The sequence below is a fragment of the Palaemon carinicauda genome, unplaced genomic scaffold (assembly GCF_036898095.1).
Source record: "Palaemon carinicauda isolate YSFRI2023 unplaced genomic scaffold, ASM3689809v2 scaffold329, whole genome shotgun sequence".
NCBI classification, from domain to species: domain Eukaryota; kingdom Metazoa; phylum Arthropoda; class Malacostraca; order Decapoda; family Palaemonidae; genus Palaemon; species Palaemon carinicauda.
The window spans coordinates 87,893-105,000 of NW_027170966.1; the positions used below are offsets into that span (position 1 = coordinate 87,893).

A 17,108-nucleotide genomic window follows, 5' to 3' on the forward strand; every position below is an offset into this window, starting at 1 on the left:
AAGGTATATCCTCAATGTAAACCTTACCAAAGGTTCCATGTCAGAAAGGTAAACATCGATAGGTACACACAAGGTCGTCATATATAGACCTATGGTGCACAGGAGGTCCGATGCCTACTAACTTAAAGAATTAATCTAGCATGCTCCAAAGAGCAGGGCTACCAACATGTTGCAAGTCGGCCACCACTATTAAACAGTTATACGTTCCCTGATGTCATAATGATTCGTGCATATTGTGCACCGAGAGTTTCATTATGTTTTGTCCATCTGTATCTACATTTATCATGTTGTCTATTTCTCCAGATTTCCACAGATTTTATGTTCCCTATGAATGTCACTTAATATTCTATATTTGAGATTTTAAATACATGCCAAAAATTATTATTAAATATTTGACCTCGTTTGTTTTCTTTACTTCATTAATAATTTTCTAATATGACTTCGCACATATACTAACGTTGAACTTCGTATATATATTAACGCCTGATATATTTCCTAAGTCGCTTTTCAAAGTCCAACGAATTATATGAGGCATTCCTCCTATTTCTCAGAAAATATCACCATCACATGAAATGTGGCAACTTCTTGAAATAATAAATAAGAGTTATTCTTATTGATATAATTATTCAAGACAAATTAAGAAATTATAAAAACAGCTTCGTAAAATTGCGGAGTAAAAGTTACCTCTGCTGTTCCCTTTTAGTAAATACGGCTGTTTTCACCAACCATTGTTGCTGGTTCTCAACTGTTACTTCCACCAACCCAGTGGCTTTGACCTTTTAGGAGATTCATAAGATATATCAGTAATTTCCTCAAAAGGTCAATCTTTCTAGTTTTCTGTGTTTTCTTTTTAATTATTATTATTATTATTATTATTATTATTATTATTATTATTATTATTATTATTATTATTATTATTAATGATAATAAAAATAATAATGATATTATTATTATTATTATTATTATTATTATTGATGAAAATGATAATAAAAGAAAATAATGATATTATTATTATTATTATTATTATTATTATTATTATTATTATTATTATTATTACTATAATTAGAAATATAGGTACCTTCCTCTGAAACTGAAACATATAGATATTTAAAGAATTTTGCCATGTAAGCTGAAATTAATATCAAAATAATGTATATAAGAAAAATAAGAAGTTATTAAAAAGGGTAAACAACAAAACTAATCAAATATGATAAATAATATATAATCAATTGATACTCAATTATAGTAATTCACACAATTCAAAAATTGAAAATATCTAATCCAATTTAATATATAATTTCACCACTTCCTATAATCTTAAGTCCAGCCATCAATGCTTCAATTAATGAAAGAAAGAAAACGGAGTTCTCCTGGCCCTTTATTTTCCCTATATAAATTTTCACTTATGTGCGTGCGTGCATGTATATGTTCTCGTAGTTGTTTCCACATAATTATTCTATGGAGCTAACGTTTGCAGTATTGGAATCAATATTAATATATACTTAAATCACCGTCGTTTATACATTTATTCAAAATGTATCTGACTCTCTATGAAAAGTGATCACAGTTCCCTTATATGTAATTAACATCACTATTGGAATTCAAGAGATTTTGTTCATTTTATTAGAAGAATCGAAAGTATTATCTCCGCATGAAGTAGAAATACTCAGATAAATTATTGCTTTAAAAGAAGAATTATTAATAAATGGAGAAATTCTTTAACAAAAGACTTTTAGCCATTTTATTATCCTTTGTATAGGCATTATTTTTCTTTAAATATCTATATAATAATGATAATAATAATAATAATAATAATAATAATAATAATAATAATAATAATAATTATAATAATATTAATAATAATAATGATAATAATGATGATAATACTAATAATAATAATGATGATAATAATGATAATACTGATAATAATAATAGTAATGATGATAAAATGCCACACAGGTTTGGGAAATAGTGTTCCTTCAAAACGATAATTCAACAAAATATGAATGCATATAGTATCAGTATATATTAATAACTTCAGAGTTTTTTGGTAGTCAAGATAACCACTTAGTGAGAAATATTACTCAGTATTATGGAACCTATTTTGCCAACGATAAAAAAGACCTAGAAGAGTTGGATCAATCACTTGTAGCGCATATTATTATTATTATTATTATTAGTAGTAGTAGTAGTAGTAGTAGTAGTAGTAGTAGTAGTAGTAGTAGTATTATATGAGCTACAATCTTAGTTGAAAAAGCAGGATGTTTCAAGTCCAAGGGTGCCAACAGGGATAAATAGCCCAGTGAAAAAAATAAAGGAAAATGAGCCTAATTTATTAAGAACCTTGTAGCGAGTTGCCAAGCGAATATAATAATCAAAGTCTCTCAAACCGATCTGTAAAAGAAGGTGAAGTAAATGGAAACAGGCATATGGGAGGTAAAATAAATCATAAGATTAAATTTGATTGAACTTGAACAATTCAAAAGGAATACTTCCTAGAAATTGCTGGGAGTAGGTTTGTGTTTGTTCAGATCCAGGGCTGACATTTTGGGTTGATTGAAATGGAAATACCAATAAGTAGAACCTGCTTTCTACTCTGAGAAACGTCCCTAACTGCTGGACTGGGGTTTAAAACACGCTGCAGCTCCGTAGTTTCTTGTAGTGTATGCAACCTCACCATCTTTGTGAGCTAAAGATAGAAGTTTTAGAGGAGCCTATAGGTCTACCTTTTGAATCATTAGCAGCCATTGCATGGCCCTCCCTGGTCCTACCTTGGGTGAAAAGGAGGCTTGGGTGGTGATCATATGTGTATTTGGTTAGTTGTTAGGGTTCTATCCTGCTCTGGCATTATCACTGACCCTTGCCTCAGCCACTCACGAGCGACCTTTAAACCTCCCATGTTATGGCCAGCATAATGACTCTTGCAGCTCTTGTATTTGTGTGTAGAACAAATATTATAATGTATATATCACAAGGCTCATTGTCTACTGCAAAAGTAAAAGATAGAAAACGTGAATGGAAAGGCACATGTGGATTCCTAAAAACACTCGACTCCTTAATTAATGTTATGCAAATCGTCTTACGGAAACTCTAGAGTACATCGATACGTATTTTATTATGAACGACTGACTTCAAGAAGTAAGATATTTTCTGAATACAACAGAGACTGATACCCAATCAGATTCTGCTTCATTTTCGCCGTATTGAAGAAAAAGATCTGAATTGCATTACTTTGTTCACCGTGAAATTTGTGGCTTCCTTTTCAATCAGCCTTCAAAGGGACCATTTGTATGTAACCTCACCACCTTTCCGTAATTAACCCTATCCTAGATCTAATTACCGAACATACTTGTATCAGATTGTTTGTATTTCATTACACCATTACATAACCACACTATTCATCAATATTTATCAAGCAAAGAATATACTGAGAATTAAAGACAAAAAAAAATATAATGCATTATTTATCCTTAAAAAGAATCTTAATAAAGAGAGAAAAGAGCGTAATGGGGTATTAAGTCAGTGTGGCTATGTAATTGATAAAGGTACAAAGAAGGAGGGAGAAAATAGTGTGCATTGAAATTGAAATGCCATACCATTATTTCAAATAAATTTCTATCAATAAAAGAAAGAATTGGATCCAATAGTTTTTTCTTTTCTCAAATCGTCCAAAAAAGAGGTATCTTTTATATATCATTTCAGAAAAAAAAATTCTAACCATAGTATATGTGCGCGCATATGGCTTGAGAACTGCATATATATAAAAGAAAAACAATATCTATTAATAAAGGGAAAACAGGGACCAAGATTTTTTTTTTCAATTGTTTAAGAAATATTCAGGAAACATATTTTAATCATGTCATGTATACGTATGACTTGAAAGCTTCTAAAAAAAAAAGATTCTCATTATTCTGGGAGATTAGACTATTGATAAAAGACTGATCAAAGTTTGCAAATACGGCTCAATGAACAAATTGAATATCCGTCGCTACCTACTTAAAAAAGAAAGTAAACCTATGTCCTATATAACTCTGAGTTTCTCGATCTCTTACCTCCTGTCACTTGAATTCCGCCTGACGGTCCCTCGCGTGAAATCAATTATTTTCTGGGGAATTTAGATGAATATTCACAACAGATTAAGGACAATTTATTATTATGGACTTTATATGAATTTAAACACTATGAATCAAGTATTTTCGAGGGAATTCAAAGCGAGATAGGAGAAGTGCCTTGCTAGCGGCTCTCCTTTCTTTCTCGTTTTTCGTTTTATTGCCACTTGACCCCTTCGAAGTGTTAATTCTGTTCGGGGTGCAGATTACTATGTGGCGTGTCAAGGATACATCCTCTGATATTACACAATATCCCTGGTTCATTTAATGAGGGATATTCGCTCCAGGAGTTAGAATTGTGGGTACCTTAAGGTAAATTCTCTGGGAATATCACCGTAGTCAAATATACCCAAGGAAGCTACCCTATAGGAACTTTCATCAGGGCGACATGGCCTGAGCCCAAAAAAGCCGTTATTGGTTTATCATTCCGAAAACCCTAGGGCATTTAAAGGACATAGAGTCAATAAGGACATGCTTGGGTTACTAGGCATTTCTTTGTTGAATGGGTAAACCAAGTTTTCAGCCCTGCTGTCAAGAAGTACGTTCAGGAGAGGAATTAGCATTGAAAGCGCTGTGCTCAGATAATGCTCCCGCTCACCCCCCATGACTCGAAGATGATATCATCGCCAGTTCAAGTTCATCAGAGTGCTGTATCTTCCCCCGAACACCACCCCTAACCTCCAGCCCATCGGCCAGCAAGTCATCTCTAATTATAAGAAGCTCTACACCAAGCACTCAATTAAGCAGTGCTTTATTGTCACACAAAGCACCAACTTAACTTTGCATAAATTTTGGAGGAGCCATTTGAATATTGTGCACTGCTTGAAGGTCATAGATCAAGTTTGGGAGGGAGTGACTCGACGAACAATGAATTCAGCTTGGAAGAAGCTTTGGCGTGATGCTGTGTCTCCCAGAGATTTTGAATGTTATGGCCCCGAGCTTGAACCTGTGCTTGCCGTAGATATATATATATATATATATATATATATATATATATATATATATATATATATATATATATATATATATATATAATACTCATTCTTATTACTATTTAATGACGGTGATATTATAAAAGAATTTGTAAATTTTTAATGTTCGATAAACGTTTTGAAGTTAAGAAAAGGCAATTGTGATATATATATATATATATATATATATATATATATATATATATATATATATATATATATATATTTATGTATATATATATATATATATATATATATATATATATATATATATATATATATATATATATATATATATATACACACACACACACACATATATATATATATATATATATATATATATATATATATATATATATATTTATATATATATATATATATATATATATATATATATATATATATATATATATATATATATATATATATATATATATATATATATATATAATACTCATTCTTATTACTATTTAATGACGGTGATATTATAAAAGAATTTGTAAATTTTCAATGTTCGATAAACGTTTTGAAGTTAACAAAAGGCAATTGTGATCTTTTCATTTAAAAAGACATACAAATTAATTTTCCCGTAAGGCAAGGCTAAAGAAGGGGATTTGAATTTTGAAAATTAATTATTTTTTTTCTTTCTCAAATCCAAGACACAGATGAAGTCAATCTTCAAAAACTACGATGTAAACTCTTTCAGGATATTACATAGAGTTCCGTCAAGCTTTGATCTCTGTCCTGATATGTTTCTCAGAAGATGAATTCAAATCTGAATGTCCTCATGTAAAGAGTAAATGGTCCTGTACCAAATATTTGACTCGAGCTTTACTCAGACACACTATTCTATGTTTCCTTATTTCTTTTTTTCACAGAGCTATTTTCCATTTTGGAGCTCTGGGGGTTATACCATACTGCCTTTCCAACTATTGTTGTAGCTTAGCAAGTAATAATGATCATAATTATGTAAAACAAATTAAATTCTTAATACAGAATTAAGATTGGATACCCTGTTATTCATAAGAGACTATTGAATGAAGCTGTACATTACCTTACATATATTTTGGCATCTCGAGTGGAATTATCTCCACATTTTTCAAAGTTTCATATATTCAAGAACTACATAAAAAAAAAAAAATTCTATTTTCTTGTTTCATGTTTAACTCCTGGATATTGTAAAATAAAAAAAAAAAAAAAAAAACGAATTATTCCAATTATAAAGCTACGAGTAAATAATTATTTTTTGCATTCCAGGGTTCTTTCAGAAGAGTATTAATATCGTATTACACGCCAAATGGAACCATGAATTCAATCGATTGTAAATAGTTATATTTAGACTTAGATTATTCGAAGGACCCTACAATTGTTTTAAACGAACAAAGATCTAAATATTTAGATTAATTTTAGGCAATTTGAATTTTCTACGATACAAAATAGAACAGAAAGAATCTTTTCGTTAAGACAAATGGTAATAATTGTGTATGAAGGTTAATCTCAATAATTCAATCCTTGATATTTGATTACATACATCAAATGCATGACTGAAATATTCAAAGATTAATTCATTAAATAATAAGATTTACTTATAATTCCATTTGGCAAATCATCGTCTTGCATCAAAGATTTCCTGCATAATCCTCTAATCATATATTAGATTCCTTATAATTCTTAACATCTAATTCATAATGATCAAACAAGCTGCCTTAATTAAATAAGTAAATCATAAAGAAAAATATTATAGGTTGTTTCTTTATATATATTAATTTTTTATCGCTGATTAATAAAATCATCTGTGAAAACATTATTTTGATATATTATCTTGTCAATTTTAAATCATATAGCTTTCATAAAAAGAATATAAGCTTACTGTAAAATTGGTAACTGGAAACATAATTGCATCAGAATACGAATATCAACGTTCAAAATTGTAGAAGAGAATAGAGTATATTCTTTATTATTTCCCACTGGGAAAGAATGCAGAGGCTCAGTGGAATCTGATTTGTGAATTACACTAACCCATTATATCCCATTGTCCTCATTTGAGGACACCTGATAAATTACCATTTTATAGAGAACATATTTCATAAAGCATCAAAAAGACAATTAAAAGCTAAAATTTTATGAATTATCAACCGTTTCATATAGAAATTACAATCCAGTGATGTATATCTAAATATTTTCTTGGGGTCTACTTTCGGTAAAACTCGAATACAAAGTATACCATTAGTGATTAAACATATATCAATATCAATTCTTAAGGGCTTGATATATCATATTAATCATATTGAAAACCATTCCCACGGTCATACAGCGATTCAGAAATGTTTGAAATATCCTGTCCTCGAATGAGGACACTGGGATAATGTTATATAAACATGTGACGTTACAAGTCCAGACAAGATTTTTGCAGTTGTTCAAGTTCCAACGCGAAAAGAGTAGACGTCTGCTTACTTAGACAAGTTAGCCGAGCAAACGATCATTTCAGCACAGATCATAATAGACAACACAACTAGAAGCTGCATTTGAATATTAACAAAGGTCACTACCCTATTATGTAATAATGAATTATTCTTGCTTTGTGGTTCTCATGAGTTTCATAGTTTTTTTTTATACATATTTTTTTTTTGGTTGTATCTGCTTTATTTATCTTTTCTAGTGTTTTTTTTTAATTTGATTACCTACTTAACTACGGATCTATGGTGAAAACTCAATATAATTGTTTTATGTGAACTACTTTTTTTTATATAATTTCCCCTTTTATGTCATGCACCGAACATCCACTCTACCTATTATATCATATTCATTCATAAAACAACTGGTTCTTTATTTTCATAATCAGAAAGTTTATATATATATATATATATATATATATATATATATATATATATATATATATATATATATATATATATATATATATATATATATATATATATATATACATATATATATTTGTATATATATATTTATATATATATTGTAATCCATAATTACTTTAAATATTTTGTTCGTGGTTTTTGTCATTTGTTTTAATTAAGTCACGAAAAGTTCTCTTGGAATATTCTTTTATCCCCGGCCAAGGTTTTGTTTGTGTTCATTTGTATAGTGTTTATTAACCATATTTTGTTTTCTGCTTTTCATGTTTTGTGGAGCGGACTGCCCGTCTTCGGTGCTTAGCTTGTTGAACTGCCACATTACGTAGTTTTGCTTTCGCTCTCTCTCTCCGTTTACTTGGAGTGCGTTTTTGGGCAGCGGGGCAGAGAGTGTCGGCTCCCCAATAGAGGAGGTCTTACAGCATTTTCCACGGCTTGATTATCCGACGATATTTGTTCCTGCTCCTGCAGCTACCGTTGATTTTAAGAGGCTCCTGGTAATGAATTTTAGCCTTATAAGCATTGATGTTGCTTTTGTGCTGCTGCCTGCCACTGCTGCTGGCTGTTGCCGTGTGTTTGACCTCTTGGAGTCGTGAGGAGGCCTTGCCTTATTGCCTTATTTTTTGTTTGGGTTCCCCCAGGTCCCTCAGTGACGGAGAACGGTAAGCGAACCGTATAAGTTCTTCCTTCGCCTGCTTAAAAAAAATATAGACAATTTACGTTGCCCTAGTGATCCCCTCGGTGCAAGAACACCCCTAGTGATCCTGAAGTAGGACAATCGCTGGTGATGTGGTATAATAATCTTTAATTACGAATTTGGTGCGGTTTTTGAAAACATATGCAAGCATTCTTCGGATATTTCTACGTGACATGTAAAGAGTATTATTATCACCAATTTAGGATATATTATTATTTAAAGGTGTATTTTAATAATTATTGTAAAATTAATTAGTTTTAAGGTTTACTTCACTCTGGAACTCTAACTGTCGTATGCTAGGGAAAGTGTGTATTTTTCTACCTCCTACACCTTTTCTTTCTCTTCGACTGAGGTATACAGTATAAGTTAGGTAGGTGTGTGACGGTTCGAGAGTTATTATTGTACAGTAGTGTATGTGTTTTTTCCAGTTCCTAAGAAAGCTTTTCGAGGACTACTTTATGTAATTTAAGACTACTTTTGTTAATTGAATTTTATTGTTAAGTTTGATTCAGTGTTTTTTTGTATCCCTCTTTGAGAGTTGTTTTGCTTTTTGAATTTTGTGTCGCTGCTGGTTCTTGCCTGGTATTTTGGCACTGAGCCAGTCTGAAAAAAAATCCTGGATGAACATAATCAATCTTGAGTTCATTACATAATTTGGCGACCTTGCCAGGATTCAGTTTAGCGACATAATTTTCAACTGTAAACGGCTTTTGGAGAGGCGGTCAAGCCACTGAACGTATTTAGAGTGATTATTTCTATTTAATTAATTCAGGATGCATTATTTAGAGGGTGAAGAAGCTGAGGTAGCGAAATTTTTGGCTAGTGTTAACTGGGAAAAGGATCTATTTAAACTAAAAAGGGATCAATTGTGGTTGATTGCAGAGTTCTTGGATTTAAGTTTGGCCACTGAGGTTAAGAAGGGACCGTTGTTATTTGAGGTCTTGAAGGCCGCTAAGATATATAGAGAGATTCTTGATAGGAAGGATGTTCTGGAAAGCAGTAGGCTGGATGAGAGTGAGCCTGAGGAGGTGGAGGAATTAGAAGGTGAAGGTAAAGAAAATTCTATTGATAATGGTGATGACCAATTGGAAATTTTGAAAGAAAAAACCAAGATGAAGGAGCTGGAGTTTAGAGCTCTCCAATTTAGAGCCGATGAAAGGGCAAAAGAGAGAGAGCATGAAATTGAGGTACTTAAATTACAGATTAAGTTGAATCAGGGAAAGAATGGTAGCAATAATAATTTTAGTGTTGATGAAACCAGGTTTAATATGTTCGCTGCGTTAAAACTGGTACCACACTTTTCCGAGGAGGAGGTTAATGAGTTTTTTGTGTCATTTGAAAAAATTGCTAAGAAGCTTGCCTAGCCAAAGGATATGTGGACAACATTAGTTCAGTGTCGTTTGGTGGGTAAAGCTCAAAGGGTCTATAATAATCTTAGTGACGATCTCTCTGCGGATTACGACACCGTAAAAAGTATTGTGCTGAAAGCTTATGATTTGGTGCCTGAAGCATACAGGCAGAAGTTTCGTAATCTGCGGAAGGATCTTGACGTGACTTACGTTGAGTTTGCTCGAAAGAAAGTTCAGTTTCTCGATGACTGGCTGAAATCAAAAGAAGTAGACAATTTTGTTAAACTGAAAGAGCTGCTTCTGGCAGAGGAATTTAAGAGGAACGTGAGTCGTGACTTGCGAATTCATTTGGAAGAGTTGAAACTAGACTCCATTCAGGAAATAGCAATTGCTTCCGCCGAGTATGCACTTACCCATCGGGAGGAACCCCTTAGGAAAAGAATTAATCAGGATAGGTTCTTCCCCCATGAATATAATACACATGGTAATAATCGTCAGTCTTCTAAAGGAGCATCAAGGTCAAATAAAGACGGGTCAGAAAAACTTTCTAATGAAGACAGAGGTGTAAGCGACTCTCGTAGTTTCGTAAACAGTAGTAGATCGGTTAATGGTGGTGGTAGTAGTGGTAGAAATTTTGGTAGTAGTAGTAGTGTGAAGTGTTATTGGTGCCACAAGACGGGGCACGTAAAGGCTAATTGTTACGGTTGGAAAAACTTTAAGGAGAAGAGGTCTAATCCAGTAAACATTGTTGTAGCTGAAAAATCGACAAACGTAAACCAAAGTATGGAACAGGAAAAGTGACTAAAATTTAAGAGGTACATTTTTGACGGATCTGTGTTTGTTGGTAACAATAAAAAAACAAAGATTTGTTTAAAGGTATTACGGGACTCTGGAGCAGCACAGTCTCTCATATTAGAAACTGCTGTTCCAAAGGATTTTGTATTTTCTAATGATGAATTTGTGGTGTTGGGTGGTTTCCCGAACTCTATTACGTCTTGTCCTTTAGAGAAGTTTAATACTCACACCAAGTATTTTAAAGGGACTGCTAAACTGGCTGTGGTAGACAGTTTGCCAGTTCCCGGAATTCACCTCCTTTTAGGGAATGATTTGGCTGAAGGTGAAGGTGCAATTGATAATATATGTCCAATTTTGACTCTCCTGAATGTGACTTGTGAAGGCGACGAGATTGAAACTAATTTTTATAAGCCTGTCTCTGTAGTAACCCGATCTAGAGCTCGGGAGATGGATCTCGAGGATGTTGACTTAGATTTATATCAAGTAGACAGACAAATGACTGACATGAGGACTGGTTGTAGTAATAAGAAAATCGTTAATTTGGATGACGTAAACTGGGACGCTAAGGCGTTCAAAATGGCACAGAGTAAGGAGTTTTCTAAATTAGAACTCGGCAATCCCGAGGATTTGGTGAAACCAGTATTCGTAAAAGAGAAAGGTTTGCTCTACAGGTTGAGTGGGTCGGCTAATGCACCTGCCCATCAGGTAGAGTCGTGCAGACAATTGGTTGTTCCGGAAAGGTACCGAAATAAATTGATATATTTAGCACATGAAAATGATTTATCGGGACATTTTGGTGTTAGGAAAACCTTTCAAAAGGTAAATGAACATTTCTTTTGGCCTGGGATGCGTAAGGACATTAAGAGAAACGTATTATCTTGTGATGTGTGCCAGTTGGTGGGGAAACCTAACCAGAAAATACCCAAGGCTCCTTTAATTCCTATACCCTCCGTGGGCGAACCCTTTTGGGAAGTGATAATTGACGTAGTGGGTCCCCTGCCGTGGACGCGCGGTGGGAATGAATATATATTGTCTATGGTTGATAGAATGTCTCGCTTCCCTGAGGCTATCCCATTGAGGAGTATACGGTCCGAAAAGGTGGTTGAAGTGTTGGTTGGTTTCTTTACCCGATTTGGTTTTCCTAAGGTAATTCAGAGTGACTGTGGCACTAATTTCACGAGTAGGTATTTTGAAAGGAAAATGAATGAGTTTGGTATTAAACACGTGAAGTCTGCACCGTATCACCCGGAAAGCCAAGGCCAGGTGGAAAGGTTCCACCAAACCTTGAAGTCTGTGCTAAAAAAATTTTGTTTTGAGACTGGGAATGATTGGGATAAGGAATTACCTTATGCATTGTTTGCAATACGATCGATCCCCAATGAGTCAATGGGTCTCTCTCCTTTCCAGCTTATTTTTGGTCACTGTGTTCGAGGCCCTTTGGATGTAGTGAGAGAACACTGGGAAGGAGAGACTCCCGAAGTTAATGTATTGGATTATTTTTCAGATTTGCAGGAGAAATTGCTTAGAGCACGGTCATTTGCTCAGGAACATTTGGCGAAAGCCAAAGCCTCGATGAAATCTAAGTATGACGTTAAAACACGAGATAGGGTTTTTAATGTAGGTGACAAGGTGTTGGTTTTACTTCCTATGCCTGGCAATCCCCTGAAAGCGGAATTTTCAGGTCCGTGGAAGGTTCTGAAGAAAATTAACAATGTAAATTACCTGATTGAAACTCCTGATAGGAGAAGAAAAACCCGTATTTGCCATGTTAATATGATAAAATCTTTTATTGACAGTTTTGTAGAAGAATCTGTAGTACCTATTTCTGTAGTTAATGTAGAAAATGAACAGTTCATGGGCGATAAATTTGTTGTTAGCCCAAGTGGTTTGGAAAATAATTCTGATGTTTTAAATAATCTGAATACTAAATTTCAGCACTTAGATGCAGAAAAAGCTGCACCTCTAATTAATTTAATTAATGAATACAAAGATCTCTTTCAGGATGCACCTGGTAGGACTCATATTTTGCAACACGACGTTGATGTTGGGGATGCTCAGCCTATTAAGCAATGTCCATATAGACTGAACCCCCTCAAGAGAGAAATAGTCAGTAAGGAAGTTAAATACATGCTTGACCATAACCTCATTGAACCGAGCTGCAGTCTTTGGAGCTCCCCGGTAGTTTTGGTTAGGAAGGAGGATGGTCAGCCTAGGATGTGTTTTGACTACCGCAAGGTCAACTCTGTAACAAAAACGGACTCGTTCCCCTTACCCAGGGTGGAAGACTGTATAGATAAAGTGGGATCTGCCCGTTATATAAGTAAATTTGACCTGTTAAAAGGATATTGGCAGGTCGGTCTTACACCCCGGGCAAGGAAAATATCAGCCTTTGTGACGGGTGACGGCCTCTATGAATGTGAGGTGATGCCATTTGGCATGAAGAATGCCGCCGCCACCTTCCAGAGGCTGATGAACTTTATTACATGTGAACTGGAGGGTTGTGTGGTATATATTGACGACCTTGTGATTTACAGTGATGATTGGGAAACTCATCTTAAGAGGATAAGAGCGCTGTTCGAGGTGCTGAGGAAGGCTGGTCTGGTGATAAATTTAAAGAAGAGTGATTTTGCTCAAGCAAAAGTGGTTTATTTAGGACATGAAATTGGCTTGGGTAAGATCGCTCCTAAGAGAGCAAATGTTGAGGCAGTTACAGCCTTCCCAGCTCCTCGAAACAAGAGAGGTATTCGTAGATTTTTGGGTCTAGTTGGTTATTATAGAAAGTTTATTAAGAACTTTTCTGACCTTGCTAATCCCTTAACAAATTTGTTAAAGAAAGATGTAAAGTTTATGTGGAATAACGAGTGCCAGAATGCATTTGAAAAATTGAAAGGTACTTTAATAACCTATCCTTTGTTACGTTCTCCCGATTTTTCCTTGCCTTTTTGTTTGGCTACAGATGCCAGTGACACAGGTTTAGGTGCTGTCCTGTTGCAGGAGGGTGAAAATGGCACCTCGCATCCAGTCGCCTACTTTTCCAAGAAGTTGTTACCGGCAGAGAGACGTTACTCAACCATTGAGAAAGAGGCTTTATGCTTGGTGAAAGCCATCATACATTTTGAAGTGTATTTATCTAACTCAGTATGTCCAATAAAGGTCTTTACAGATCATAATCCCTTAATTTTTGTTAATAAATTTAAAGATAAAAATCAGCGTATTTTGCGCTGGAGTCTTTTACTCCAAGAATATAACCTTTTTATTTGTCACGTGGCTGGAAAAGACAACGTAGTCCCTGATGTTCTCTCCAGGACATTCGGTAATGAAAATGATGAGGTGGCAATCCAAGAGTAGTTGTGTAAGGGTAAAGGACTCTGCATCAATCACATTTGAGCAATTTTTTTAATTTGTTTTTTTTTTTTTTCTTGTCCGGTGTTGGGAAGTTTTCTTAATATAAGTTTGAGTTTGACATTATCTATATATAATCTTAGAGTTGATATTAATGTTTAAGGATAGTGGTTTTGGTTTATGAAATATTTGTTTTTGATATTTGCATTTACTTTTGTGCACAATGCTTATGTATTTGCTTGCATTACAAGTTAATAGTTTAATATTGGCTAGGAGTTACCTTAAAAAAAAATAATAATAAATTATTTTTTTTCCTTGTCCCGGGGAGCTGTAATCCATAATTACTTTAAATATTTTGTTCGTGGTTTTTGTCATTTGTTTTAATTAAGTCACGAAAAGTTCTCTTGGAATATTCTTTTATCCCCGGCCAAGGTTTTGTTTGTGTTCATTTGTATAGTGTTTATTAACCATATTTTGTTTTCTGCTTTTCATGTTTTGTGGAGCGGACTGCCCGTCTTCGGTGCTTAGCTTGTTGAACTGCCACATTACGTAGTTTTGCTTTCGCTCTCTCTCTCCGTTTACTTGGAGTGCGTTTTTGGGCAGCGGGGCGGAGAGTGTCGGCTCCCCAATAGAGGAGGTCTTACAGCATTTTCCACGGCTTGATTATCCGACGATATTTGTTCCTGCTCCTGCAGCTACCGTTGATTTTAAGAGGCTCCTGGTAATGAATTTTAGCCTTATAAGCATTGATGTTGCTCTTGTGCTGCTGCCTGCCACTGCTGCTGGCTGTTGCCGTGTGTTTGACCTCTTGGAGTCGTGAGGAGGCCTTCTAGTGACGGAGAACGGTAAGCGAACCGTATAAGTTCTTCCTTCGCCTGCTTAAAAAAAATATAGACAATTTACGTTGCCCTAGTGATCCCCTCGGTGCAAGAACACCCCTAGTGATCCTGAAGTAGGACAATCGCTGGTGATGTGGTATAATAATCTTTAATTACGAATTTGGTGCGGTTTTTGAAAACATATGCAAGCATTCTTCGGATATTTCTACGTGACATGTAAAGAGTATTATTATCACCAATTTAGGATATATTATTATTTAAAGGTGTATTTTGATAATTATTGTAAAATTAATTAGTTTTAAGGTTTACTTCACTCTGGAACTCTAACTGTCGTATGCTAGGGAAAGTGTGTATTTTTCTACCTCCTACACCTTTTCTTTCTCTTCGACTGAGGTATATAAGTTAGGTAGGCGTGTGACGGTTCGAGAGTTATTATTGTACAGTAGTGTATGTGTTTTTCCAGTTCCTAAGAAAGCTTTTCGAAGACTACTTTATGTGATTTAAGACTACTTTTGTTAATTAAATTTTATTGTTAAGTTTGATTCAGTGTTTTTTTGTATCCCTCTTTGAGAGTTGTTTTGCTTTTTGAATTTTGTGTCGCTGCTGGTTCTTGCCTGGTATTTTGGCACTGAGCCAGTCTGAAAAAAAATCCTGGATGAACATAATCAATCTTGAGTTCATTACAATATATATATATATATATATATATATATATATATATATATATATATATATATATATATATATATATATATATATATATATATATATATATACACACACACACACACACACACACACACACATATATATATATATATATATATATATATATATATATATATATATATATATATATATATATATATTTACTGATATGGAATCATAGATCTTATATCTTATATCCTATTTTCCTCATTACAGGTGGCTAAGAAACACTCTGCTCTTACAGTTGAGGAAGCAATCAATTTCCTGTTTCAGGATGATGAAGATGATGATATTGAAAATGCAGATGTCATTATTATACCGCCTGACGTAGATGAATTGACCAATGAAGAGGATATCATTGAAGACATAATAGAGGAGTTTTCTGTTCAGGATGTTCCTGGTTCCTTAGAAGTTCAAGTGAACCAACAGTCAATTTAAAACCCTACTAAAGACAGAGGGGCATCAGATAAATCTTTTAGGAAAAAACGAAAATTTTGTAACACTGAACCCATCCGGAAACATAAAAATCCTGTATACAGCAAAGTCAAGAAGCGTTCAGAACAGTAAAAGGAAAACTTGCAAAGAAATAAAAGAGAGCCTTTATAATCTATCTCCTCTGGAACTGTTTGAGAAACTGATGTCTCATGGCATATATGACCACATTTTGAAAGAGACAGTACGTTATGCAAATTCTTATAGAATTAAATGTGAGTTTACATTAGGTATTGATGAACTGAAAACCTTCATTGGTATATTGCTATTATCGGGATATCACAAAGTCCCCTCCGAACGCGATTATTGGTCAAGAGAAGATCTTGGAGTCCCTATTATTCAGAAAGCAATGTCAAGAAACCATTTTCAGCTGTTGAAAAGCGTTATCCATTTTTGCAAAAACGATGAAGCCAAGGACAATACACACGACAGAGGGGTCAAAATTGGGTCAATATTGTCACTAGTCAAGGACTCATTTCAACAATTTGGAGTATTTGATGAATGTATATCTGTTGATGAAATGATTGTGAAGTATTATGGTCACAATCCTCTAAAGCAGTTTATGAGAGGAAAACCTATCAGGTTTGGATACAAACTCTGGGCTCTATGTGGCGTTTCAGGTTACTGTTACAATTTTGATTTGTATTTTGGGAAGAGTTCCGTGGATGAAGGCAACGTTGATTTGTTACTTGGAACAAAGGTTGTTTTGAAGATGTTAGAAGCAGTAAAAGTCTCCAATGCTCATTCTGTTTTCTTTGACAATTCTTTTACTGGATATGATTATTAGTTCATATTAGGAACCTTGGTTATCAAACCACTGGTACAATTAGGAAAAACAGACTTAGAAAGTGCCCTCTGAGACCAGCAAAAATTATGAAGAAAGAGAAAAGGGGATCCTATGACTATATGTTTGATACAAATGATGAA

At 34.0% G+C, this 17,108-nt stretch overlaps 1 protein-coding gene across 1 annotated transcript; it reads left to right on the plus strand.

The window, feature by feature from the left end:
• Positions 1-16,326: 16,326 nt before the first annotated feature.
• LOC137636563 (piggyBac transposable element-derived protein 3-like) lies at positions 16,327-16,968 on the plus strand. The gene has a single exon (XM_068368960.1). The coding sequence runs from the start codon at positions 16,327-16,329 to the stop codon at positions 16,966-16,968; it is 642 nt and encodes a 213-aa protein (XP_068225061.1).
• Positions 16,969-17,108: the final 140 nt, after the last annotated feature.